The sequence below is a fragment of the Arthroderma uncinatum genome (genome assembly GCF_011692745.1).
Source record: "Arthroderma uncinatum strain CBS 119779 chromosome Unknown scaffold3, whole genome shotgun sequence".
NCBI classification, from domain to species: Eukaryota; Fungi; Ascomycota; class Eurotiomycetes; order Onygenales; family Arthrodermataceae; genus Arthroderma; species Arthroderma uncinatum.
Window position 1 is genome coordinate 3,927,757 of NW_022983865.1, and position 27,072 is coordinate 3,954,828.

A 27,072-nucleotide genomic window follows, 5' to 3' on the forward strand; every position below is an offset into this window, starting at 1 on the left:
TGTATGCTATAAGCAATAAACTTCGATTTCCAAATATTTCCCTTTAATATGGATGTAATATGTAGTCGTCCCTTGCACATGGGATGTCATGTAGCCGTTTCATTAATTGCATACTTCTTGATCACATAACAAGAGTTATTATGGCCTCCTGCTTCTCTCCTCCTCTATATCATGACCACCTTCATCCCTGGCATGATGAGAGTCCTGATTACCCATACCCTCACCTTCAACGCTCCCTTCATGCTCATTCCCATTACCGTTCCCTGTCTCTTCGGCATTCCGGCCCATCACGCCCTCGAATTGGGACCATAGCCCTTCTACCGCACTGAGTTCATTTCCGACCTATACGACTATTAATTTCCCATCATATATGCATAACCACGAATAGGTAAGGGAGTCATGAATACGAAATCTCGTAAATATGCAGACATACCGTTATGATGCTTTCGAGGTTTCGGTTAAACTTGTTGATGTTTTGTAGTACTCCTTCAAGACTCTACATCTCATTAGCACTGGTAGTGTCAAGTAGATGTCTTTCAACGGGTAGGAGACACCTTACCAGTGATATCTCGTTTAACAGCTCTGCCCGCTGCTCCTCAAAGTACCTGGCGGACGCGGACGCGGGTGCGTTTGATACGGATCTCTGATGAGAAGACTGGGGTCGCGTGTTTGACATTATATGAACAATATCGTCCCGTCCTATCTACCGTGCCAGATTGTATACTCCGTATGTAGAGTCCTGATATCAATCTCCGTGTGACGTTGTGGACGTTGTTTACGTTGAGGCACAATTTCGTGCATCTCCCAAAACACGCTACGACAACACGACATCAAAGATCTCAAACAACCCTACACTCTACGGATCCGTACTCTACTCTTACCATCTCAACCAATTCAACTCTGCACAGAATAATATTACGATCAAGACTGTGCGATTCAGGGGTAGATATTACCTAATCCTCAACATCCTGTGGACCTATTACTAAGGCCAAAGACTGACCCTCGGCATAGATACTTGTCCACAGGGCAAATGGCTGGTTATGGATCGGGTACCTCGACAACGCCCTCGGAACAGAGTGGAGCGCGATCAACAGGCTGTCTTGCATCGCCGTGAGCGTCGATTCTAGAAGTGATGCGCCATAGCAGACTCAACTATTGCCATGGATGCGTCGACGGGGGTGGACTAGTCGAGAGGTTAAGACCGTCTTCCCTGTGCAGCCGGTGAAACCCCAGAAGGGCATCCTTTACTCCTTACTCGTCCGCCGTCGAGTAAGCTGAGGCCGCGCAGGGTCCGAGGTCGCTGACGGGTCCGAGAGGCAGCCCCTTTTTTTCTGTCTCTCTCTGGCCAGAACACAGATCGATGGCGACGAGGGGCAATTTCGGAACACGAAGACGAGCGTTGGTAATCCCATCCGCCGTCTTCCAGCCCGTGTGTCATTCCTCCGTCGTGTGGGGAAATACACTGGTCTCGCCGTGATGGAGGGTCGCTGAGGCCCAGCGAAAAGACTAAAAAACGGCGGAAAATTCAATTTAAGTCAGATGACTGATTACCGTTTTCCCCTTGGGAGCACGGAGTACGGGCCCGAGTCACCAGTCAGATGTACACGGCTGGAAGTAAGTATCTAATAGTTCGGCGGGGGAGATCGAGATCAGAGAGACGGTATGATGACTGGAACGGGTGGAACGGGTGGAATATAAGTAATTTCCGATGTTTTTCTTCACTATCTAGTAAGTGAGGGAGAAAATATGGGAAGAGGAACGGTCTCGAAGGGGCAAAAGGGGTATCTCGGTCTGAAAAAAAGATATTACAATTTCAGTAAGGTAGGGTAGAAACATTGGAGTTATACAGAGGTCGTGGTCTCGGGAGTCGTGGAAGCATGCAGTGTACCCATCAAATCGCACATGGAAGAAAGTGTGAATCCTGATCATGAGAAGAGAAAAAAAGGGATGGCTTTTATAGATAGAAACCGCCAATAAGCCGTAGAAGAAGAAGAAAGTCGTAAAGCGCGAATCGAAATTGGTGGACGGGCGCATTCATAGATATCGTGAGTGAACGAAGTATGGAAGTAGGACTTTTCGTCTGCTCTTCATTTCAGCGGCCCAAAGTATGACATCCGTCGTAGCTTGTCTCGTGTGCTTGATTTCCGTCTTGGTTCCTTTGCAGTGCTGATGTTTTCTTTGCTGGACGAGGACGAGGATGAGGACGAGACTGAAGATGAGGAAGTGGATGCGCGCGAGCTACTCCGTCGTTCGCACTCTGCTAGGATCTCGTCGAGTCGGACGTCGTCTTCTGATGATACACGATCGTGGTCTGCATCTAAGAGCTCCACGAATCGAGATGTGAACGGCATGGTGTGTGTTTTTTGGTCTGACTATCGTTCTATGTCTAGTCTATCGACTTTTGATACGGATGTTGTTTTGGGATGTGAGCACGCGAGCGTATGGACAGCGTTATCGTCTATGTCGAGGTGTCTCCTGCAATTTTTGAACCGTTTATAGATGCCGGTGTTGTATAGATGTCAAGACAGTGTTCGAGAGTATGTTCAAGAGGCCTGGTATAGATGTTCAAGCGGATTCAAGAGTATGTTCAGGAGACCAGGTATAGATGTATTCGACGAAAAGGAGTGACTGCAGAGTACTGATCCGACAGGAGGGATCCAACAACTAGTTAAATAAACTAGAACCTAGCCCGTACGCAAATAGTATCGAAGTCACTTGCGGCGATAGTCCACCACGCACAAGAAGAGTACGAGTGCCCGAACCGCCGAGTAATAGGAGTGGATAAAAAACCCTATTTTTTTGCGGAATGTTCAGAACGGCAAAAAGGAAGAAATGCGTAAAATATGGATACCGACGACGAGTAGGCCTCTTATATCGACTCTCTAATATACAGCGATGGACGCTGTGTGTGTGTGGATGCGGAATCGTGTCTCCATGCATGTGTGAGCGCGTACGGAGTCCGTCTGCCTTCTATCCCTTGCCTGTTTGCGGAGTGTGGGCGTTTGGATATGTCGATGCAGGCTTTCCGCTTATCCATGCAGATGTTCATGCTCATGCAGATAAAGCACACTACTGCAATGATGCTCCCCTCTGGTTTTTTTTTCTCTTCCTGGGGTCCAATTTACTTCTGAGGGATCCTCATCTTCCGCCTATCCCTGCCCTGCTGCCAGCCCTGCTCGGCCCCGGTATACCAGCGAATGCTGAGACGCAATGTTTTCCCCGTCTTTTTCCCTCTGCCTCTGCTAGCTGGAGAAGGAACTGCGAAGGGAAAAAAGCAACGAAAGAGGCGCCTGTCCCTCGTGAGTTCCGGACGGGCCTCTCACGCTCTCGTACGGAGTACCCCTCTGAAAGAGACGTGTGTGGCGCACCCGACTAAAGGCTGCCTCTCTCTTCTTCTTCCTTTGCTTTTGCCTGCAAAGCCGCTGATCAGGTCACACGCTGCATTGAGCGATTTTGACGAATGAGTGGGGAGGCATCGAATAGGAGGAAGAACCAAGATTTATCCTTTCCTGACCTTGTCCCATGCCGAAGGTTGTGTGCTGCGTGAAACGCACACAGTATCACTTCCCGCCATGCTTGACTCGATGCCATGCGAATCCGTGGGGCCTGACGACGAAACACTTTCAAAACCCGAAGAGTGCATATAATATGAATTCAGTTTCTGCGGGTTGCGTGATGGAAACCCAATCATTCATCTTCATCTCACGCATCTGTGGCGGCTTGGGAAAAGGAAACATTATGGCGAAAAAGCAAACATGCTTCGCTCCAGGTTAGAATAGAAATAGTACCACTGACGTATGGAGTCCTTAGTTTCGAGCTGCAATTCATGCCCCAGATGTGAGTTAGTTACGGATCTGCTTTCGTTGGGAGGAAGATATCGAAGCCAGCAGCCATTATTGGCTCTTTCGTACCGCCCGTCTCTGGACGGAAATTAGACCGACTTCAGAGCCCATCTTGCGATTCGACGGGGGCACTTCGGTGTATTTCGGCTGGCGTCAGGGATCTCAACGGCCCCTGGGCGGGAGAGCCAGTAGACATGGTGTTGTTGACCAAGCATCATACGTGCACTGCCGGGGACCGGGATCGCTGAGTATATCGGTGGGCAGAGAAGGATGCATTTCGATTAGTTAGCTATCTCTTCGGACGTCACCGTGCTTCGATGCTCGCTGGGGTGTATTGTTATAGTTAGCTGGGGTTTCGTTCATGACCTATTCACTTTACCTCTACATCCATCGCCTGCCCTTCACCATGCTCATCATCTTCCGTCGATATTCCGATTCAGGGCGTGGCATATCAGAGATCAGAATGTATTCCACAGACAGGGCAACTATAGCCCGGCTATTTTTATCCTCTCTGTCGTGTTTTCACCAACAATTTACCCGAACCTGAAAAGCAAATGACGTAGATCATCACAGCTTCCACGCTCGCTTTTCTATGCAGCTACTTTTGCCTCTTCCTTTGGCGAGGAGTGCCTTACTACCGAGCTTGGCTTACATGTCGATGGAGTCCGTCTGCAGAATCATTATAAATGTGGCTTACTCGATGGACTGTCATCCGAAAATGTCATCTGTGGCTGAGGCCGACGTACGCTGTGTATGTCTTCGCCTCCAAGGCAGCAACATGACATTTCGACCTGATAAATCCCGAGCATGCAGGCTGCAGTGTAATTGATGAATGTGCAGTATGCATTGACTAGACCAGGTGTTCGTCATATGCTCTGGCATGTGTGCCGACCTTTGGATGTAATGTGGCCCTTTTGTTCCATTCTTGTTAGGAAACTCTTTAGTAACTGCCTGCCAGCTGCTATATCGCAGGATATCTAGATATTTTCTTAATATTAGTGACTTGTCATTGTGGTCTTTGTATGGAGCTGGCTTCCTCGACATATGATTATCGAGCAAGATGATTAGCTTAGAGCAAAGTACGCTTTCTAGAATAGAGAATCAAATACGGAGTACAGAACTTGCATAAACCTCTTACGACGACTCTTGGATGAGATCGAGGTTGGATATATCAGTTGTATAGCAGCTATGAAGGAGGAATAGCAGCTATGAAGGAGGAATATAGTGACGTCATCGGAAAAAAGCCCTGAAGCTCGCGGGAGTAGCCCCGAGACTATAACTTCGCACATGACTCAGGACTCAGAATACCGGAGAGACGTTCCTCCCTGAGCCTTTCAGCTCGGTGGTACATTCTCTGTATGTCACGGCATAGTACTTCATCACCGTCCCTACATGTGAAAAGAACAGGGCTTGAGAAGAAGAAGAAGAGGAAGAAGAAAGCGAATGTCCGTGGATGGACGCGCCCTTTTTGGTCAAGGGCACTATATTATGTAAGCGCTAAGCCTAGTTGGGATATATGGCTATTTGCACCACTTCGAACATCTACAACTATGCAACATTATGGTACGATAGAGTACCTAGATAGGGCTGAAGTATACCCTCTATATGCTCTCTATATGCTCTCTAAGGATGCTCCCGAGGTGCGCTGGATATACGTATGCGGTGAAGTCTCGACTCTAAGCCGTTTCCTTTAAATAGATTAAAGGTGCGGAAATATAATTGGCGCCATATAGTATGGAGTGCTAAGTTATAAGTTAGCATTAATTTATTAATAAATATATGTCAATGGTATCATTTCTATCGGAATAAGCTTAAAAAGGTTGGAACTGAATAGTTGATAACTATGGCGATTTCATAAGTAGACCGATATTGACTGACTGTCGATATCGCTAGACGACCTGCCGGCCGTTCCTCCCGAATAAATCACACGAGGATGCTCAACAGAACTTCGATCAGGCGGCCGCGATCCACGGGCTTCGGAACATAGCCATTCATCCCTTTTGACAAAAACGACTCAGCGTCCCCCTTTAATGCATTCGCGGTCAACGCGACAATGGGGACGTCGAGGCCTAAAGTGTTCCGAATATGCCCTGTGGCCGTGACGCCGTCCATCACCGGCATATTGATGTCCATAAGAACGACATCGTAGGAAAATGGTTTCTGTTTTAATATCGATACTGCCTGTTCGCCATCACACGCAGCATCTATTCTTTTAAAGCCCAGCGCATTCAGCACTTTCAGTATCACCGCTTGGTTGATGTTGTTGTCCTCAACCAGTAGAAGCTGCTTGGCTGGAGAGATGGACTTGATCTCTTCTAGTGGAGTCATCCCTGGAGGAGTTGACTCCCTGTGCACCTCCTGCGGTAGCTCTACCTCTCGAAGGTTCAGAGTGAACCGGAAGATGCTGCCTTCGATATCGTGATTGGGCTCGTAGCTGATCGTCCCTCCCATCATCTCGACCAGGCTCCTGCAGATGGCTAAACCGAGCCCTGTTCCCTGGTACTGTTTCCCTCCCAGCTGGCGTACCTGGGTAAAAGGTTCAAATAGCAGTTTGGCCGAGTCTGCGCTGATGCCTATGCCCGTATCAACGATTTCTGTGCGAATGCAATGCGTCGCATTATCCCGATGTGGCACGGTTACTTTGACGGTGACAGAGCCGCATTCAGTAAACTTGACCGCATTTCCGACCAAGTTTTGTAGTATCTGACGGAACCGCACGGGGTCACCTTTCAGTCGTTCGGGGATATCGGGAGAAAAACTGGTATGGATCAAAACGCCAGGTTTTGCAACGTCCTGGAAGTGGCGTATACAAGTGTCAACGCTCTCGCGAACCTGTATTATATCTGTGTTAATTGAAAATGATCCTGAAGCAATCTTAGAATAGTCGAGAATGTCGTTCATGATTTGCAGGAGTACGGAACTACTGTCAGCTATAATTTGTGCGTAATTATTTTGCTCGTCAGTAAGCCGGGTATCTCTCAGGAGAGCCGAAGCAGAGCAGAGTCCGTTCAACGGAGTGCGGATTTCGTGGCTCATAGTAGCTAGGAAATTGGATTTGAGATGCGACGCCCCTTCGTAGGCGGATATTATGCGGGCCTCTATCGATTTCCTTTCTGTGATGTCGCGGGTGACTTTGCTGAAGCCAATATGGGTGCCATGATGGAAGACAGGGGCTATCACAACGTTTGCCCAAAACCTGGAGCCGTCCTTGCGATGGCGCCATCCTTCGTCTTCAAGTCTTCCCTCCTGAAGGCATTTCTGCAGCTCCTTTCCCGGCTTGTTCTTGGCCTGGTCCTCCTGAGAATAGAATATAGAGAAATGTTTTCCAATAATCTCTGACGCGCGGTAGCCTTTCAGCATGCGAGCGCCGTTATTCCACGTCTCGACGCAGCCTTTAGTGTTCAACATAAAGATTGCAATTCCCTGGACGCTATCCACCAGAGAGCGATAGGTATCCGGGGCATCGAGTTGCTCCCTGACGACGTCGTCGACTGTCCGTTCCTTCTTACTGCATCTTTCAACAAGCACATAAGCCAGCGAGTCGTCGTGCTCAAAAACAGGCACGATGCGGAAGCTTGAACGACACGTAGCCGGGGATGTCTGCTGTTCATCCACTGTGTTTATAGCTCTAATGCTGACCGCTCGATCAATTGCCTCTCGCAGTAATTTGCCATCGCTTAGTGGAATTTTGCTCGAGTCCATGCAAGTAATGCTGGAATTGATACAATCTTCCCGCGCCAAATGGAAAAAGTCGAGATAGCTCTTCGAGACTTCGACTATGCGAAAGGAAGGGTCCAAAATAACCGAAGGCGTTGGCGTTAGCTGGAAAACACGGTCCAGCACTCCCTCTTGCTGTGAGGCCAGCTTATCGCCATCATCAGCCACTACCTCTGTAGGTCTATCTTTGGGGCGCGAGACGAGCGTGGACATGAGTCGTGAGACTAAAGGTGTTGTACTGATAACCATCTTTGTTTTGCCATCTACCATAGGTTCATATAGGAGGTATTAGCGAGCAGCCTTCGCCCCTCGTTTCTGCCTGAGATGAAAAGAGGGCTGGTAAGCGATAATTCTATATAAGAGGCCGGGGCAATGACGAGGCCAGGGGCCCTTTGGTGCTTGTTAGCCAATGGCCTTTCACGAACGCCGTTATGCCATGCGCTGTCACTGGCTGTTGTACCACTACCCCTGGATCAAAGTCTTCTCTACGTCACAAAACTACAAAATAGGCCGTTTCCTGCCAGCCGCCCGGCAGCAAAACTGAGAAACTCCACACTCGGTCATGGAAACGTGAGTCTGGACGCAAGTTATATATTCTATAGCTTACCCCGTACGTTGCTGGAGCCTAATGCCAGGATGAACTGCAATTCATATAGTAGCTGGCCACCACTCTGAGGAGTAGCCAGACAATCCAGGTCTAGGCACCAACCAGGATCCCTGCCTGGCTCTGGACCAACGATGAAATCATGCCTTTTTGCCCTAAAAAGTTACATGTCCAAGTCCCCCCGAAGCCGGCTACGCCGTCCTTCGCCCCGTTTTCGCACCTCGTTGGAAGTTGCCCTATCATATTGCGGCTTTGGGCTGGGAGACTGCTCGGTTTGTGATGAACGGGCATATTTATTCCTCTGACTTTCCAAGTCAGGAGTTGGGCTCTTGGTCCTGGCTTCGAAATGATCGGATTCGACGACTGGAGTTCCGAATCGACTGTTATATCGTTTGTCGGTCAGATTTCTAAGAGCTTCATCAGACATTGAACCGACCAACTGCGCCGATTTGTCTTTAGCCGAGGCTTTCTTGACCATAAATAAGCCCGCAAAGGTATTCACCACTACCTGGTCACTGCTACCCTCGGCAACCACTTCGCCGACTCTGTATATCTTTTGATGGGAAACTTCGTTGGCCACCTTGCACACTTCAAGACACTGCTTCGAAATACTGATCTCTTCCTGAAGCCGTATTCTCTCCCTGTCGTTTCCGGGGCCCTCGTCCAGGACCAGGGCCCTTAGGCGTTTTTGAAGGATGCCGATAATCTCTGCAAAGTTATTTCGATTCCCCTCTAGAGCTTGGCGTGTTAGTAACTGCGCTTCGAAGAGGGTTTGAGTATCATCGTCAGCAGAGTCTTGGGGCGCCTGGGACGCCTCTCGTAGTAGAAACGATTCCCGATTCGTTAAGGAATCCATATATGACTTCGCGTCTTCGCAAACACGAAGACATTGTTTCGTCACTTCTCTCTCGTCTCTCAGGTCTAAGTTCATGTTGGCTGGGATATTTTTTTCAAGTATTTGCGCCCTTTTCTCATCAATTCGTTGTAAATGGACCTCAAGGAGAAATTCTGTGTCCTTTATCTTCTCATCAAATTCTTGAAGAACCCGGGATGAGACTTTTGTGGAGGAACGCCTTAGGAAAGGTCAGTAGGGTCTCAGGCATATATAACGGAATTGTTGCAGACCTACAAGGTAATGATGCCCAGGCCGACTGAGATAGTTAACTTATACCCTCCAATGGTGTCTATGAATTCGTTGATATCACCCTTCTTAAATTCCATCTTTGTCCAATCTAGAATCCCTATCTTTGGTTTTCTAGCAAATTCTTCCATCGATTGTTCAAACTCCGAGCATACTTGGCTGCATCGCTCAATAGGACCTTCAAGAAGCTTCAACACTGACGGCTCAGCATCAGACATTTCGATTAACGAGTTTAAGATATTAGTAAAATCCTCCAGCTCATTCTGAAGCCTCCGTAATGATGTGTCACGACATTTGTATCTTTTCACCATTTCGTAGAGTGACTTCGTCGCCTTGAGGGCTACCGCGGTTATCCCCACGATCGAGGCGGTAATGCTTAACGGGTCGGCCATCCTTGACATTCGTAGAACCGGTTACGAGGCCTCTAACTATCTCCTTTGTACAGTTGCAGAAGAAGGAGTGAGGCCTTGAAGTAATGAATCCCGTTGTCTGAGGGGTACGTATATCCATTCATTCCCACTCATGCCAAGATAGAAAATTATATAAATAATGACCTGATTGGTCCAAGTTAAGCCTACAAGTGAAGAATGTTACGGGTGCGAGTTTTGATATGCATCCTTTTCTTCTCTGCTCCTTCATCTAGAGTCGGGGTATTGCGACTCCGGGGTTTAGTCTGGCGATGTTATTGTCCTCCCCTTATGCATGTTGTTAGGTGTTGGACCACAAGGGACAAAAAGACTAGTGCCGAATGGGAGACATAGGAACCAGTCGTCCAGTAACCTCTTCTCTGGCTGCCTGCAACGCCGAATCAACTTCTATTACTTAGTTACAGCTTCCTGAGTAGTGGAGTGAGATGTTACGATCTAATTCGTGGGCCGGTGTAGAGGGATTGCAAGAAATATGGTGGTACCGGGACTGAGATGCAGGACATTAAAAGCGCCCATGCTAGAGAGAACATGGAGTATGCAAACAAGGAGTATTAATAACACCATATCGCCAGCAGCAACAGGTCCTAGGTAAAGCTCTTGCATACTGACTATATGTAGTCGCCAGTCTGCCTCTCAGAACTTGCATCTGCGGCCGCCTTTACCTCCCAGGTCAGACCGCCACATACAGGTCCGGCATTCTTCCTATCGATCGTCGGGTAGGATGGGCTCGCGTAATGTATGGTTTCATTTGACTATTTCATTGTCCCCCGAGGCTTTGTATTTAATTCGACTCAAACTCCATTCGCCATTCCACTGCAAAGGAATAGATAAGACAGGGAGAAAAAAGGGTAGATCGTCGGCATTATTGTTTCCAGAATGGCCCCTCGGCAGGAAAGGCAAAAGTTCATCATCAGGAATCAGCCATCTGGACATCCTTGGTTTCCACGCCCTTTGCGTTCGCTATCCAGAGAACATTGTTGCATCTATGACAGGAAATGTTTGCGTTAGCTGGGGTTTACATGTAGCATGGATAGGATAACTGCTGATATACGGACCGTATCAGAACCTCGCCTAAAGTACCGGTATTCTTCCCATCGATAAACTCCTCTGTCTGTGATAGCTGGATGTTCATGTATGAGTCAACGCTGACAAGTCTGCCCTTGTATTCGGTTTGGCCCCATTTTAGACGGACGACGATATCCTCGTTAATTCTAATATCAAGAGCACACATTAGTATCAAGTGTACTCAATCGAATCCACCGTTCCCATCTATCCGCATTCCTCATATGAGTATATCATGGGTAAAAGGCACGGCTCTGGTATCACTGAGGATATAGAAGTTGTAGGTGCAGTATCAATTTCAAATATGGTAGCGTAAGGACGAAAAATGATTGGAGCGCATCATGATTTGCGCCAGACCAAGCATCAGGGATAGTTATACGATGGAAGGCGATTCAGATAGGAATAAACACGTACAGAGACTGCACCATAGGCCGCGGGTTGAGAGGAACGAACTATTCATGAAATTGACATTAGTGGTTCGGTATCCCACACGACCCAAGAGCTAGCGGGCAGACACTTACACTCATTTTGCGGGACTCGAGGAAGCGCCTATTCTCTTCTTCGGTATATAGCAAAAATCACGGCTGACAGGAGAAGTGCAGTCCAGTCAAACGGCGCTTGATCTTCTGCTGACTGCTGCTGCTGCGTTTCTTCCTCCTTCAAAACGTCTTTCGAGCTTCAGCTTCCGCGATCATTTGATTTTTAGCTTTATCCGGTTGGCTCAAGTGCCGTTTTATCACGATTATGTAATACGCATGTTGACTTTAAAGCGGCGATATAAATATGGCCTGCGCTTTCCTTGATACACAGCAAAATGAGGAGAAGAAAGAAGATAAAAGTACAATCATGGTGGTAAAATACTACAGCTAGGACACTCTCTCCATCATCGTTGGCAAGACGGGACTGTCTGCCTTCATGGAGGTATGTCTCCCTGCTCTCAGGCTCGGCGGATTTCCCAGCTGACTTCGGTGATGCTCACCTCCTCGCCTTGCTTCTCGTCGAAATCATACCATTCACCTTCTTCAAGGCTCACCTCGCTGAATTTTGTCCCGGACTCTTTACCCTTTGCCTCCCATTGACCCTATATTATGGATTAGTAAGAGAATGTAGCATGTAAGCGATCACCCACGTTTGACCGGGAAGACCTTACATCTGCTTTGAACTCTGTGAATTCCAGGCCACGACAATCGAATTCGATGATCTTCTGACCCTTGCCCTTCGACTCTTTTGATTCATCGAACGCCATTGGCTCGGTAGTTATATTGGCAGAGTGAGTCCTCTACCGGCACCGGAGATGTCAGTTCGAGATCATGAATTCTCCACAGTTCCAACATCCCAAAGTGAGGCCTTGCTGTCATTTCTGCCTTACTATGGGGCTGATGTGTATGCAGAACTGATCATCCACTCACCCCACAGAGTCTGCATTTCCAGACGAAGTTGGCCTCCCCCCTGCTCCCGGGTACTTCGTTTTGCTCCTATCAGACTGTTAGTAAAGGCGATCAGACAACGATGGAGCTTGGTATTCTAGCAGGTATCGTAAAGTAGACAGGTTATATGTGGCAAATGCATCGCTTAGACACTTGCATGCGTCCACCGCGATCCAGAGCTAACCTTCCCTCAGCTCTTACGCAAAGAGGCGAAACAGAGAAAGTAAAGAGCCGTAATACTGCAGTCAGAAACTAAATAGTAAACTCACAAATCGACTGACGTTCACCCAGTTGGGGTGTACTTCGCGGCAGGACGTACACTGGACCTTGAACGTGTAGTAGTATGGATCTTCGGGGGTATCTTTTGGACGGATATCGGTGACCCTATGCACTCAGGTTTCTCGGTTATTTCATGCAAGATTCATCCAGTAAACATAGCTCGACTCTTTCGTGATGAGTGAAGAAGAGGCCTGGGTGTCTGATATGGAGGGGTAGTAAACCCGCGGAGGGGATGATACAACGCTGTCCAAATCCTCCTGTCTCAGGGGGATGAGAGGGAAAAGTACACGTACCCTGACGCCTGTGCGGAGAGAGTAAGAGTAAACATCTTTTCAAGCGGTGGTTGATAGCCTGCGTTGTTGACGTGGTGTTTGGTCGTAGTGGGAGATGTTTTTGATAGAGGGACCGAAGGTTTAGTCTCAGACTGCTAGTCAGCCGATAACTAGGTCTATAAAACCCCAACCTCGCTCCCTCTACTTTCTCGCCAACAACAGTTTGCGGAATCGGAGCATGGCTAATGCGTGATAGAGACACGGATTAGAAAAAACATATACCACCAACGCAACAGCAGGAACCTATTCTCCAACGCATAGCCGTGTTTGGCGACTTGCTCGTTTCTTCAGTACTGCTGCGTTTAAGGATATGTAAAACGATAATACATCAACAACTCCCCTCCTCTAAACTACAGGGAATTAGAGCAACGGCCAGCTGGTTATTAAATCAGAAATATAGTGACCTCACTATCATTTGTGGCTCTGAATGTTTGCCTGCTCATCGGATGCCTGGGCAGATTGCAGGAAGGATCAAATCTGTGAAGAATACATTATTGAGTCAGGTACCGGAATGCTCTGTTGTATCCAATCTTCTACAGCTTTCGAAGCCGGGGCTGCATGGCTTCTTGGTGGTTCATTCGGGGGTGGGGATTCATTATCAGATTCATCAAGATTGACCCATTCGTGGTTACTTATTCCTCGTTCCCGTGGGGGATATCCATCAGTTCGGAGCCAGCCAAAAATATTTCGTGTAGCATTCTCTGACGTCGTTTCTTCCTCGAGATCCAGAGATTCGTATCTGATGGGCGTATTTATTACCGGGTACTGTGCCGGTGAATGGACAGATATAGTGGTTTTGACGCATAGAGGATGTTCCAGTTTACCACTTCGACAATCCCAATGCCAACCCGCATATTGGCGGTTGGGACACAGGTTCCTGTGAAAATGATTGTGTGACATCACACCATGATGCAGCATGGAGTTCAATCGGTATCAGGCCGAATCGACCATCCTGGAGGACTCTTTTATGAGTACCTACAATCGTACCACCGAGCCAAAGGAAAGAAATTTGGGGGACTCGGTTCATCAGAATACGAGCAAGTCGATGGTCGTCCTTCACGGAGTCGAGAACAGCTAACGTAGATTGCAGCCATGGGCTTACGGCATTGTAAGGTATGCCAACTTCATAAAATACACTCGACAAAAGAGAGCGTAGACCCCATACGTTGCAACTTAATGTTAATAGTTTGTCCAGCTCCGGCACTATCTGCTCTAGTATAAAGCTGGGTGACTTCTGCTCGGTTGTCTCTGATATGGGTGGCTTCGGCCTTTGCTGCTTATGGGAATCGGGTTTCGGAAATGATCTCGGGGTTTTCTTCGTATTAACAAAGGAAGAAACACAGTTGAAGAGAGAGCCGCTAGGGTTTGGTCAACAATGTTGTGTAGATTGCAGTAGTCTGCGAGAAAACGAACTGCAGTGATGAATGAAGGTGCGGTAGTTGACGTATGGCAGACAGGTTTGTGGCAGGAAAGGGTAAATTTCGCCCTTGTTTCCAAAGCAGTCGACCAAGGTGATCGGAATTTTGTTCGCTCTATTGTTATGGAAGCTCGCCATCCCTCACTAGGAGACAAAACAGCTGCCCACCATCTGGCTGCATCATCGTTGATATCTCCTACATCCACCATGACTTTGACTCGTTCGTCTCCCTTGTTGTTGCCATATTCCACGTGCCTCTCAGTATAGGTCATCTCGGCTCCAGGTATGAGCTCGACCCAACGCGCTGAGAATATGTAGCTCCATGCCAATATTAGCACAGAAAGGTGATTATCTTCGTGATGAAACCATTTCTGATAGGTCGTCTCCCGGCTTTCAGAGAGAACAAGCTGCGTCGGGTGGTTGATGGAAACTGGTAGCTCAAGACTTTTTTCAACATGAGCTATCTTGCATTGCCCTCGCGAAGTTCCCCAAATTGACGTTCCGATCGCGTAGAGACAATTATATCTACACTTTAGATCCAGATCATGGACCAAGGGAGGTATATTTTGAACTGCGGCCTGCAGATGGAAACAAATTCGGGGTAGGCTGGGTTCCTGTCGAGCGCGATTGTGAAGCCCTGTCCAAATACAAAAGCCTTGCTCATAGACGCTTTGGCTTTTTTCAAAACTTGGACGTATAGCATCTTCAGGCTTCATAGCGGATGGTATTGCAAGAGGATTGAGAAGTAGGTAGACATCGCACCATCCTAAGCCAACAAGATGAATTTCTTACTCGATAATTGTGGCTCGTCAGTAGCGCTCAGCCCCCAACGGAGATGACAGGCTAATTTCTCCTCCTAAATAAAGTCTAGGACGATAGGATATGTAGAGTAACAATAGAGTAGCAAAGACATTAGGAAGAAGAAGAAGAGAATAAGAATAAAGATAAGGTACGGGAGCTAAATAAGTGGATCTCCGGTAATTACGATATTTTTAGATGGAATAAGCGATTTGCCATAGAAGTATAAAACTTGAGGGATGAATACCTGCGTTGCTGCTCATGAGCAACCTGGCGCACGAGGTAGGGACCTTTAGCAAAATGCGATGAGTATTGGCAATTAAAGATATCCAGATGGCGGCAGGCAGATACTAAAATGCCGTTGCAATGGAGCGCTAGTCCTAGACTTCCTTCCTCAAGGGTAGATGAAGTTATCTGCCTATCTCATCGGTATACTCTGCAAGCGCGACATACGTAAAAAAGCGGTTTGGCCTTTAGCAATGCAGATGTAAGGATAAAAACGTAGTATTTTGTAAAAGACTATCTACCAGCGCGCTAGGTTAACTATCGATTGCAATCTGTTGTATAATTAACTGGAGATATGGGGAGATGAACTTGACTATCCATAACAAAGCAAAAGGCATTTTCATAAATTTGCAGTCATGAGGTTTCTATTGAACGCTCTCGACGTAAACGTAGCAAAATATTTGTCTAGAGCGTCGACACTGCCACTCCCTCTTTCCAGTTGGACTGAGCAGGCAACATGTCCATCAGGGCGTACAACAACAACACCGGCCTTATCAGCATCAAATCCGGCCTTTCTGTGAGCAGAACCCGTTTCATCGGAGGATTTCTTGTGGATGATGCCATCAACGTAGATATGGTGACGGTATGCTTTGAGAAGGGGTGGCAGCCTCGAAACGTCGATGTCATTCTTCTCCGCCATAAATATTACGGCAAGAGTGAAAAATCGCGAATGAGGGTTATGCTGCTCAAAGTATGGATCAGGCAAAAGTTCCGGTGTCGCGTATGAGGAATAGAAACTGGATGGTTCCTCGAGATTCCGACAAAAATCGGCCAAGGCAGCTCTGGATTTATTGGGGTTTCCGGCATAGATAAAAATTCGGAACGATCCGTTCATAGGGATTGCTTGCTCGAGGGCTATATGATACGCGTCGGAGTGGCGAGTAACGGTAGCCGGAGGGAAAGCACGGCCAGTCAATAGCCCTTTTCCACTCTCGATAAATAGCGGTGATTTGGCTCGGTGGTTATGGCCTTGATTGAAGACGTTTCGAGGATATACGATGCCATGACCACTGGTGAAGTCGGCTGCTGATTTATGCAGCTCGGTAAACTCATTGGCTTCTTTCGAGCCAGGTTCGATCGAGGATAGTCGCTGGGAAAACAACTTCGCATACTTGGCATCGAAGTCAAGGAGTTGTTGAGCTATGAACTTCCGTTCCCCTTCATAAGTTTCCAGAATTGAGCGATTAGCGAATCCAGCCTCGACAAGATGGATCTTCCACGCCAGATTCAATGCATCATGGAAGCCAGCGTTCATCCCTTGGCCAGCCTTGGGCTGATCAGAAAGAAAAGTGATCAATAAATGTATTCACCGGCTGAGGTTTGAATATAAACACTTACACTGTGGGTATGGCACGCGTCTCCGCCGATGAATATACGCTGGTCCAAACTGTATTTCTCTGCGAGACCCTGCCCTATGGGGTATGTAGAATACCATTCCACTGTATCCCAGGTAATATGATAGGGCTTGAATGCCTGCTTCACGGCCTCTTGCACTTGCTTGACTGTAGCTGTTCGTTTAGGATCCCAGTCCGGATCTGTTGACGAAGAAATCTGGGTATATAGGCGAACCATATTATCTTCTCTTGGGATTACCATGACTGAGCCACTATCAGCATGGATAGTACATTTTGTCTAGTACCTCTATTAGCAACACGGTAGCGTACTGTACATATCGGAATTTATATCATACCCTGATATCCGGGAAGTTAGTCCGGATGACTCCATCCATAACACCCCACACATGAGCGATGGGGTCCTTATGCTGCATCCTGATGCCTAGTTTCTCCCTTACAAAACTTCGAGAACCTTCGGCACCAACCAAATATTTTGTCCGCACGGTCTGTTCAACGTTCGTGTCCAGGCCCTTCAAGGTAACCGACACAGGATAGATCGGGTCAGCTCCGTCGTTCCGGAAACCGACGATCGTACTTGGTCGAGTTACTGTCGTTCCACACTTCGCTATCTCGTCTAGGAATACCTTTTCGATCCTGCCTTGATGTAATAGAACGGAGAACGAATATCTCGTGTCGATAGATGGCGGGCAGCTGGGCCAGTTCCCTGTCCGATGTATTCCCTTCCCGCCTGGGAGAGGGTCCCAAAAAGCAACATCGTAGACTCGCGCGGGCTTGTAGGCCATCAACTGACTCTTCAGGCCAAGGTTTCGTAGCAGCTCAATGGAACGAGACTGTATTCCATCTGCTCGGCCGGTTTTGGTGGGGACCACTCGGTTATCTATATGTTTCACGTTATACCCCCACCGAGACAAACAGAGAGATAAAAAGAGCCCAAACGGCCCAGCACCAACAATCACGATATCATAATATTCTTCAGTCATATTGCTTGCGACCCTGAGAATCGAATTGATCTAACAAACCGGAGGGCCGTCCTCGGGCCGCCTAGGTATATATATCGGCGAGGTATCTCAAGATCGGGTCGTACGGTTAGATATGGCACGAAAAGGTCGTTTGAATGGACACGGACACCGGATTTCCGAGTGACATGGACAAGGCATATACGAGTCTATGCGTGAGTCAATTTCCTTCGCTGTATATGCTGCTCAGGGCCAATTGGACAATTGTGCTGGATTCAAAGGATTCATGGCGACGTCGCCCGCGTAGCGCAGACGCTTCAATACAGCGCAACCTGATTTAGCTTCGGTAGTGCTGACGAGCCGATCAGCGGAGGCGTCAGCACAGCATGGATTGATCTGCAACTAATCCCTGAGTTCCTGGCCTAAATATACCTATCAAGACGAGGATCTTATGCATCGATCGGGGCCGGCATCGGGATCCTTAGGGTAGGCAGCCGGGGCTGAACCACAGGAATTTGCTTCATTACGCCGCCGGCACGGAGTACAGCTTGTTCAACCATTTTCCAGCGTTAAATTGATGGTTGTTTGTGATGGTTGTAGCTATAATGGTAGTTGTAATTTGCGGCGCATCGTGATGTCGTGCAGGAATATATAGTTATGTGTCAAAATTAGGTCGTCCTTAGTCCGGCCCTATGGTTTATAGCTACGCTTATACCAATGCTTAATTAAATATTTACATTAGTAAGAGCTACTCAGTGATTGGTGAATGGTCGTTAAATATACGAGGGCAAAGGCAAAACAAATCATGGTCCATTGTTCGCCTTTTTTTCCGACAGCTAAGGATAAAACTCAATTATATTCTGTAGAGTCTGCACGGACTACCACCACCACGTAGTATTTACTCCATAGACCGGACAATATAAGCAATATCATGAGAGAATTTCCTTTTTCCCGTTGCCGAAATGTTTACAACTACCACCCTAACTCGCTAACCAGCTCCAGAGAGGCTCAAAGCTAAACCCCCGTGGATAAACGACAGAACGACAAGTAATCCTCTTCGCCACAGGACGATATCATCCAATTGAAAGGGGAGTACGGGATAATATTGCCAGCTTCAATGGACTAGGACGGAATTGACTGGGCAGCAATAGATTTCCCTAGGCAGCCCTGATGTAAAACGGTGCGTAGGTAATGAAAGTTGCCTCTTGGGAAGGGCCTATTTCACGGTGTATGAGTATTCGACAAGCTTGACGGGTACCTGTTGTAAGGTATTTGCAACGTGTATGCGAAATCGCCTGTCTATCAGGGTGCGGCACAGTGCTGTATGGCCATGAGTAGTTTAGCCAATGATATGGGTATCCTTAAATGTCAAGTATGCGCTTGATTAGATGGATCTACCGGATGCCGGTGAACTGCTTTGCCGCCGTGAGATTCTTGGTACTCCGTATTACCTATTAGATCACGAAGATGCTAGGGTTGATAGGCCCGTGGCCCAAGTTAGCTTTAGTGCGCCTACAAGGGGGATGTGATATCCAACATTATGGTGGCGCTTGCATGAACAGTTATAAATAGGGTAGACCTTAGTCTACTCCATACCAAGAATTTGAACCACCCTTAAATTACGAGTCCAGATGGCGATTTGGCACTGTGACGTCGACGACTGCTCGAAGCCTGCGGTTCGAATACATGGGGAGTGCCCGCTATGTGAGCGCCATCTCTGCTCTAAGCATGTTGAAAGAGAATTCCACAAGTGCCCGACGTGGAACGTAAGTTCCTAAATATATCCTATATGATAGCCATCGTCGCCTAAGTTACTGCCAGGATGAAGCCGCCTATGACCCTGCTGCTCGAAATGCAGAGGAAAAAGAAATGAGAACGCTCTTTGAGAAAATTAACACCTCTGCTCTGGTTTGCCGGGCGAGCCTTCTTCGCAACGGAGTGCCATGCCAGGTCGTCAACCCCCTGCAGTATGATAGGACAACCCAAAGCTCGGTGATGGGCGGTATGAATTACCATGTCGAACTTCGGTTTGATGACGGCGTGAGCTGGATAGCCCGTATTCGTCGATGGAATGCAACCTCACCTCCGCCGAAGCTTCGGGATGCCATCATAGCTAGCGAGGTGTATACGCTGAAATTCCTTGAACACCTGAATATCCCGACGCCGAAAGTGTTTGATTTGTTCTGGAGGGCGACAGTACCGTAGGTGTAGGGTACGTGTTGATGGAAAAAATGCTGGGAAAGTCATTACAATGGGGTACCGCTTCGAAGAATCAAATGGAGAATATCATGAGCCAGGTTGCCGATGCCTTTATTGAACTGGAGAAATACCCGTTCGAGTCAATGGGTTCCTTACGTGGGCCAGGGGAGCCTGTGATCGTGTCATTCGCTCGGGAATCGTTAACGGAGCGTGTCAATGAAGAGGTACACGCTGTTGGCCCTTGTTCATCAAGGAAGGAATACCTGAAGGAGTCAATTCAATTGACGCTGAGGCTGATTCTACGAGATGAAATGTACGCGACTCGTGAGGTCGATGCATATATTATCCATCTCTTTCTCTTGGACTCCATCGATGCCATATGTTCTTCCCAATGTGTTGCAGATGATGGACACTTCTACCTGAAACACGCTGACAACAAAGGTGACCATATCCTTGTTGATGAAGACTACAATGTTACAGCTATTATAGATTGGGAATGGGCTTACACGGCTCCAAAATCGATCGCCTTTAATTCCCCTATGGCCTTTTTCCCAGTGGGAGACTTCTACGACGGCGTCACCACATCTGGCGAAGAAGAACTTCTCTTTGCACAGGTGCTCGAAGCCAAAGGGCGCCCTGAGCTAGCCAATATTGTGAGGAGCGGTAGGATCCAGCATCATTTCGCGTTTTGTTGTGGATATGACTTTATCACGGATTGGGATGGGTTTCTGGGACTATTCAAAGGACTTCGACGTGCCCTCGGTGGTACCGATGGAGAACTGGACTGGGACGACTGGAGGAAAATGGCGTTGGATCGATATAGTGACGATGAAAACCTCAAAGCATTAATAGGCCGGCAGAAGGAGAATGATCGAGGGGACTTCGCGCGGGTTGACTGATGGATGATGTTTTTATGAAGTTGTGGCCGTTGAAGACGTTGAAGTTCGGGAAGTCACGTGAGCCCAGAAGTTGACCGCAACCTCAGAGTGAACAACTTGCAGCTTCAACAAGTTTGACACAACTTTGATAATATACTTGGAGAGTGATGATACCTTTAACCTAACTACTTGATTTGAACTAGAAGACCTCAGAACATCTCAAATATAGTGACTGGACAAAGATGGCCTCGGGAACCTCCGGGATCTGACAATGCCTTTGTGAATACCCTATCAAGGAACCATCATTCATGAACAAGTCTCTGGCTATACCTATATCTATCACAGCTATTTAGGCTGCTGTATCCTAGTATATTCCTTTACACTGAGGGAATAGCTTCATGCATCTTCATTTTCTACTAAGTGACCAAGCAACTAGACTGACCTGCTTCCACTGTGCTATCTAGAATCTAGATATGGTTGCTTTGAAAATATTCAAACATTACCCCACTGCTTTTTCAGTACAGTTTGCAAGCTGGATGTTTGCTCTATGTACTGTTTCAACACTGGAAGTTACACCACCATCTCAGGACAGTTTTAGAAGAGAAGAGCTAGGAACCATTATAGGTGGTTCCTTAGGGTGCTGGAATTATCATACAATATATAAAGATATAAAACTGTTGATGTGGTACAAGCTGGTCTTACGCTCACAGTACGTTATGGCTGGTCCGGACCTAAAGGTTTTCTTAGGCTGATATTGTTTATTAATATTACTGGCCCCCTATACTAACCTACGCGTAACACCACAATATCAAAACACATGTTGATATCAATAGCCTTATGGCTATTGTGATATCCTTCTACTTTCTTATTTTGAATTCAATTAATTCCTCTATTGAGAGATTCACCAGTCTGTCTCTTATTCGCTGCCTATGAGGAGTGACTGGTTTTCTCAACGCGTTGCCTAGGAACTCTCCATCTCATCCACCCAAAAACAAACAAAGTTAAGATATGGAGAATTCACAACCACAACGCGCAGCTACTGGAGATTTCATCCCTGGATCTGACCAGCAACAAAGATCTAACCCTCCTTCACATTCTCATTCTTCGAGTCTACCTAACCTGCAATCGAAAGACCATCCTGATCATATTTCAGTCGCCCAAGGCTACCCCCCCTGTTGCTCCTCCAGAGACGCATTTCGGCAACTGACTCGAGATATCTTGAATTTGACTGTCCAGTCTACAAAGGACGCTGGAATCCCAGTTAACTCGTTGGATCCAAAGAAATTCAATCCCTCGGACACCATGGATGTTCCTCTTGTGTATGATAGGTAAGTTTAGTGAGAAACGTTGGCTTATGATATAGAAAGAAGTTTCTAATACTAATTAATACCCTTTAGTCATTCATCATATAGCGGTACTTCAGACTCGCGTGAGAGTGGTGGTCATCAAAGCCTATGGCTCGGTCCACCAGAGGCTGAAACGCGGGTTCAGAGAGAACCATCTCCTCCAAAAGCTTACTCCTACCCTGTGGATGCAACCCAGTATGGTAGACGCCTTCCACAGTCCAAGTCTGACGGAAACGTCAAATCGTTCGACTATGGGAGCCGTGATAATTCTGATCCAGCCAATTACTATAATGGCTGGGAAGGTCCACCAAGGGAAGCCCCTGAAGAGCAGTGGCAGAGAAGCACCCAGACCCATGATCAGAGAAATGAACCTAGCCATGGGCCTCGTGGTCGTGGCCGCTCTCGTTCACCCGTCAAGGTGCTTGAAGACTTGGACGAGGAAAACGAACTCGACTTCTACCCGCACAAAAGACGTTCACGATCCCCACACAAGAAGTTATTCGGTGAAAATGGATGGTTGGGGCGTTCTCCTGATATCAACGATGTACCCGCTGAAAAGAAAAAGCCTGGGTTGAGGGCTCTCGGAGAGAAGATCAAGCAGCGTGTCGAAGATATTGTAAGTTTCTACCAGAACTTGACCACTGATTGTTAACTAATATGGACTGGCATCTACAGACGGGCACCGGGTCCTATCCCTTCCAACCCAAGATGTTGCCCAGATCTACATGTCCGATTTCTCTTGACCCGCCTACTCAAGCGAAGCTCTACTCCGAAATGGAACTAATGATCTGCGTCACTGCCAACCAATTCCTCATCAGCCAGTACCAGGCCGGCCATATGTCCGCAGAGTCCGTCGCCAAAGTTACCAATTTCTGGGTTTCCAAGAGCAGGCCACAGGTTGTCCAGTTCCAATTCGACCAGGCTACGCAGCGTGAATTGATTGTCTACAATCTTCGAACATTCAAATTCCACGGAGAATGTGCATTTAATACCGTGGTCTTAAACGCAACGCTGTATAACTGGAAAGCAATGGCAAAAGAGATGGCCATTCGAACATTCTGCTACCCCGATAGCGTGATTAGGAAACACATGCATGATACGCATAAGATTTTGGAGATGCTGGGAGGTCCACTGGTGACTTTTCTAGCGTTCCAGGAGCTACAGATGAGCGCACTCGCGACGATGAAGAAAGCACAGGAGAAGCTATTGAAGGAAGCTGGTGACAAGCATGTTGTAATACAGCGGGGTTTCCATCCCTCTTCTTTCGGAAAACGTGCGGCCTGAATTAAAGGTGGTGATGATAAAAGATAAAAAGTGATGCCCTGTTATTCAAAGTTTAGGTTGTACGATACGAAGCTGTGATATGGATTTTGCCTTGATGTTTCTGCTTTTTGGCTCATGGCCATTACAGAACAGGCCTGGAGATTAATGTATAGCGCTTAATTAATACGTGAATTGATTCTAAACGTCATAACGAGCAGTTCGTATATGTTGGCATCACGTGACTCTAGGTTAACAACGTCATCGAGCTAGGGTCAGGTCAACATTAAATTCCCAACCACCACGAGAACGACGAGTTGGCTTCTTTCTTCTGGCTTCTTCCCATTGCTTCACCCTGGGGAGAACGGATCAAGGACGACAGGTTTATCCTCCGATACAACTTACCTGGCTCCTACAGCTACAATAGACTACGCTTTAATTCTGCTGCCTATGGCTTTGTTCATGACGCCGAGGATGCCAGAAGTTACCATGTCAGAATGTGGAGCTGCTGTTGCTTTTATAACTCTTTGACTTGCCCGGATATATAAAGGCAGACCATCGCTTGAATATAACTAGCTGGAAAAAGGACCGAATACAGCTGTTTGGACGAAATGTCAGCTCCCGCGCATACATACGGCCCAACATGCCTTCTCTACGAGGCACCAGGCAACACCGTCATCAAGGGTGGCCCAGATGAAGTCATTCCTCCACCGCCTACCGTCCGGTCACAGTTCTTCTATCTATCTTCGCTCCCAATTGACGACCCGTTGACGCCTATCACAGCTCCAGCAACGGGATCGCATACCCAGCTTCCCCCGAGACCGTTTTCGAGCCGTGATAGTATAGCTCTGGAGGAAGCATGGCAAGCGCTTCGAGTCGATTTCGAGAGGGAGGCTAAGAGTGATGCTAGGGAACGGGGCTCCAGGGAAAGTACCTTGAAGCTCCGGGGCCTACCTGAAGATATACAAAGGAATCGGCGTGGGTCGGACGGCCAGCTCATAAGGAACAGCAAGACTCTTCCGGTTTCACGCCTGCGGCTAGAAGGAAAAGAAAACAAGAGAAGTCCGCTCGGTGCTCGGGAGATATTTGTGGATGGCAGTGTCACCGCTAGCTCAACGCCTCCAAACCCAAGAAAAGGCACTCCGCCTGACTCAGGAACGTCAAAGCAACGACGAAGAACCTTGGGATCGTACGAAACAAGCGAGAGGCTACAGAAATGCCAGGAGATGCCCGCTCAGTCTACTCCTAAGACACCTACACGCTGTGGCACGCCCTACCAAAATGGCGAGGACGCGAGGATGAGAGCAATGGCAGATACGAATGTTACTGGCTCTCCATTTATTCGAGCACCCGTTAGAGACCGATCTGACTCTGCTGCTAGCTCAGCTTGGGGGAATGAGGATATACTCGAACAAATGAAACGCCCCCAAAACGAAGGAAACAGCTCAACTCCGCCTCTTACAGCAGCACTAGAGCTAGATGGCGATGTCAAGTCGAAACCTGGAGATGAACCATTCAAGTCGGAGTCCCGCCCTTCTTCTGCAGGTTCTGAAGTTGACACAGGAGTGACAGTGACAGTGGGCGCCACACGCCTTCATCTCGTAGAGCTACCAAAGTTGCAGATGAAACCAATTTACTGGAGTCCCGTCAACGACATATCAAGCGTCATTAGAGCAACCTGGTTTTACAAGAATACAATGCTTCCTGTAGAAACGGATCTTGCCAACCATTTGGAAGAGGGTTATATGGAATTGAAACCCTGGACACAAACATGGCAAGACGAGCTCGACAGCTGTATGGAAAATGGCGCAGAGGCAGAAGAGAAAATCATATACAAACTGTGGCCCAACGAGGTATTAAAGCGAGCAGGCAAGGCCGGACATGAGTCGCCTGAAATGATGTCCGTTGCAAGCACACAGGGATTGCAACCAGGGCCGCAACATGATTTCAGTGTAAATAAAGCTGCTGGCGGTGTGGCAGGCCAGGTAGATACCATACGACAGTTCAAGTCTTCCAGCGTCATATACGTGAATGCAAAGGAAGCGCAAATTCTACGACCAAGCCTCTTACCGTCTGTTGCAAGAGGGAGACGACCTCTTGGTCCTGTCCGGAAAGGCAGGCAGATTGGCATTCCCGTCATTCGAGGCTTTAGCCCGCAACTTTGGGATAAATTGCATCCGTCCAAGTTCGTCTCTACGAACGCGAGGAACTTCATGAAAATGCGCGAAATGGCCTCCAGACCTACCGCATCTCGTCGACAGATATGCTATGCTTGTCAGATGGAAGATAAAAGGCAAGACGTAAGCGACTTGGTTTTGGTCATACATGGGATAGGTCAAAAGCTCTCTGAACGAGTTGAGAGTTTCCATTTCACACATGCAATAAACGCTTTCCGGAAAGACGTGAACGCTGAATTGAGTAGCGACGCTGTATGGCCACATATGCGTCCTGAGCAAGAGAGCATAATGGTTCTCCCCGTGAATTGGCGTACAACGCTTTCCCTTGAAGGCACAGAAGGAGGCATTTCAGCGGCTGAGGACCCGCATGCAAATCAATTTACTTTGAAGGATATCACACCCGACACAATTCCAGGAGTTCGAAACTTAATCAGTGACGTTATGCTTGACATCCCATACTATCTATCCCATCACAAGCAGAAAATGGTCCATGCTGTGGTGAAGGAAGCGAATCGAATATATCGGCTTTGGTGTCAAAATAACCCTGGCTTTCAATCCCGTGGCCATGTGCATATCATTGCTCATTCGCTAGGAACTGTTATGGCGATGGACATTCTTTCGCATCAACCGACCATTCTCCCTCCCATTGACTTTTCGACCACGGAAATTAACGAGGCCATGTTCGAGTTTGATACCAAGAACTTATTTCTCTGCGGCAGTCCAGTAGGATTTTTTCTCTTGTTGAACAAATCAGTTCTCCTTCCGCGGAAAGGTCGAAATAAACCCGGAGTAAAGCCAGGAGAGGATGCAGGCCGTGGTATTACTGGCCAGGCTGGAAGATACGGATGCCTCGCCGTTGACAATATATATAATATCATGAACGATACTGATCCCATTGCCTACCGTTTAAACGCCGCGGTGGATGCCGACCTAGCAAACTCGCTCAAACCGAAAATTATACCGAGCTCGACGACCTCCCTTCTCGATAGCATAAGCAGCGTTTTCCGTTGGGGTACAGCCTACACTACTGGTGTCGCGGTCCCTGGCACAGCCCAAGGAGCCGCCGCTACGATTTCCAAGCTACCGTCAAATATCGAATTGGAAACTCACGATTTTACTCGAGAAGAAATTGCCGAGACTCGCATGGCTCTCTTGAATGATAACGGACAAATAGACTACTATCTCAATGTTGGTGGTGGTCCATTGAACATCCAGTATCTTAACATGCTCAGTGCGCATAGCAGTTACTGGCTCCTGCAGGACTTTGTACGATTTATTGTTGTGGAGATTGGAAGAGTTCCGGGCAGGGACGGGGCATTATTAGCTCTTAGGGCGGAAAAGAAGAAGGGCTGGAAAACAGCGAAGACATAGCATAATTATCAACTAACTGTATATCTCTAGCGTTCTCTGGCGTTGATCACTCAAAAAAAAGGAACAATGCAGGTGCTGAAAGGAGCATCTTAGACAAACTCGGTTGGGAATTTATGGGTATTTGTTTATATTTCTACTTACTCTTGGTACTGTATGTGCTTTCTTATATTGGATAGAGTATACTGGATATATATTTCA

General features: G+C 47.6%; 10 protein-coding genes across 10 annotated transcripts; 4 read left to right on the plus strand and 6 right to left on the minus strand.

Moving 5' to 3' along the window:
• Positions 1-2,087: 2,087 nt before the first annotated feature.
• On the minus strand, positions 2,088-2,351 carry GIQ15_04947 (uncharacterized protein; the record flags this gene model as incomplete). The annotated part of the gene is made up of 1 exon (XM_033552364.1): positions 2,088-2,351. The coding sequence occupies one exon, from the start codon at positions 2,349-2,351 to the stop codon at positions 2,088-2,090; it is 264 nt and encodes an 87-aa protein (XP_033406094.1).
• Positions 2,352-5,765: 3,414 nt separating this feature from the next.
• On the minus strand, positions 5,766-7,772 carry GIQ15_04948 (uncharacterized protein; the record flags this gene model as incomplete). Its single annotated transcript, XM_033552365.1, has 1 exon — positions 5,766-7,772. One exon carries the CDS (start codon positions 7,770-7,772, stop codon positions 5,766-5,768), a length of 2,007 nt encoding a protein of 668 aa, XP_033406095.1.
• A 554-nt stretch (positions 7,773-8,326) lies between these two features.
• Positions 8,327-9,696, minus strand: GIQ15_04949 (uncharacterized protein; the record flags this gene model as incomplete). Its single annotated transcript, XM_033552366.1, has 2 exons — positions 8,327-9,236; positions 9,293-9,696. The coding sequence occupies 2 exons, from the start codon at positions 9,694-9,696 to the stop codon at positions 8,327-8,329; spliced, it is 1,314 nt and encodes a 437-aa protein (XP_033406096.1).
• A 946-nt stretch (positions 9,697-10,642) lies between these two features.
• Positions 10,643-11,321, minus strand: GIQ15_04950 (uncharacterized protein; the record flags this gene model as incomplete). Its single annotated transcript, XM_033552367.1, has 4 exons — positions 10,643-10,715; positions 10,788-10,943; positions 11,209-11,246; positions 11,316-11,321. The coding sequence occupies 4 exons, from the start codon at positions 11,319-11,321 to the stop codon at positions 10,643-10,645; spliced, it is 273 nt and encodes a 90-aa protein (XP_033406097.1).
• A 410-nt stretch (positions 11,322-11,731) lies between these two features.
• Positions 11,732-12,828, minus strand: GIQ15_04951 (uncharacterized protein; the record flags this gene model as incomplete). Its single annotated transcript, XM_033552368.1, has 5 exons — positions 11,732-11,875; positions 11,945-12,073; positions 12,204-12,269; positions 12,491-12,605; positions 12,794-12,828. The coding sequence occupies 5 exons, from the start codon at positions 12,826-12,828 to the stop codon at positions 11,732-11,734; spliced, it is 489 nt and encodes a 162-aa protein (XP_033406098.1).
• Positions 12,829-15,672: 2,844 nt separating this feature from the next.
• On the minus strand, positions 15,673-17,667 carry GIQ15_04952 (phenol 2-monooxygenase; the record flags this gene model as incomplete). Its single annotated transcript, XM_033552369.1, has 3 exons — positions 15,673-16,605; positions 16,671-16,964; positions 17,023-17,667. The coding sequence occupies 3 exons, from the start codon at positions 17,665-17,667 to the stop codon at positions 15,673-15,675; spliced, it is 1,872 nt and encodes a 623-aa protein (XP_033406099.1).
• A 1,607-nt stretch (positions 17,668-19,274) lies between these two features.
• On the plus strand, positions 19,275-19,848 carry GIQ15_04953 (uncharacterized protein; the record flags this gene model as incomplete). Its single annotated transcript, XM_033552370.1, has 2 exons — positions 19,275-19,409; positions 19,465-19,848. The coding sequence occupies 2 exons, from the start codon at positions 19,275-19,277 to the stop codon at positions 19,846-19,848; spliced, it is 519 nt and encodes a 172-aa protein (XP_033406100.1).
• Positions 19,849-19,919: 71 nt separating this feature from the next.
• GIQ15_04954 (uncharacterized protein) lies at positions 19,920-20,741 on the plus strand (the record flags this gene model as incomplete). Its single annotated transcript, XM_033552371.1, has 1 exon — positions 19,920-20,741. The coding sequence occupies one exon, from the start codon at positions 19,920-19,922 to the stop codon at positions 20,739-20,741; it is 822 nt and encodes a 273-aa protein (XP_033406101.1).
• Positions 20,742-22,022: 1,281 nt separating this feature from the next.
• On the plus strand, positions 22,023-23,350 carry GIQ15_04955 (uncharacterized protein; the record flags this gene model as incomplete). The annotated part of the gene is made up of 3 exons (XM_033552372.1): positions 22,023-22,048; positions 22,118-22,682; positions 22,742-23,350. The coding sequence occupies 3 exons, from the start codon at positions 22,023-22,025 to the stop codon at positions 23,348-23,350; spliced, it is 1,200 nt and encodes a 399-aa protein (XP_033406102.1).
• Positions 23,351-23,937: 587 nt separating this feature from the next.
• On the plus strand, positions 23,938-26,874 carry GIQ15_04956 (DDHD domain-containing protein; the record flags this gene model as incomplete). The annotated part of the gene is made up of 1 exon (XM_033552373.1): positions 23,938-26,874. One exon carries the CDS (start codon positions 23,938-23,940, stop codon positions 26,872-26,874), a length of 2,937 nt encoding a protein of 978 aa, XP_033406103.1.
• Positions 26,875-27,072: the final 198 nt, after the last annotated feature.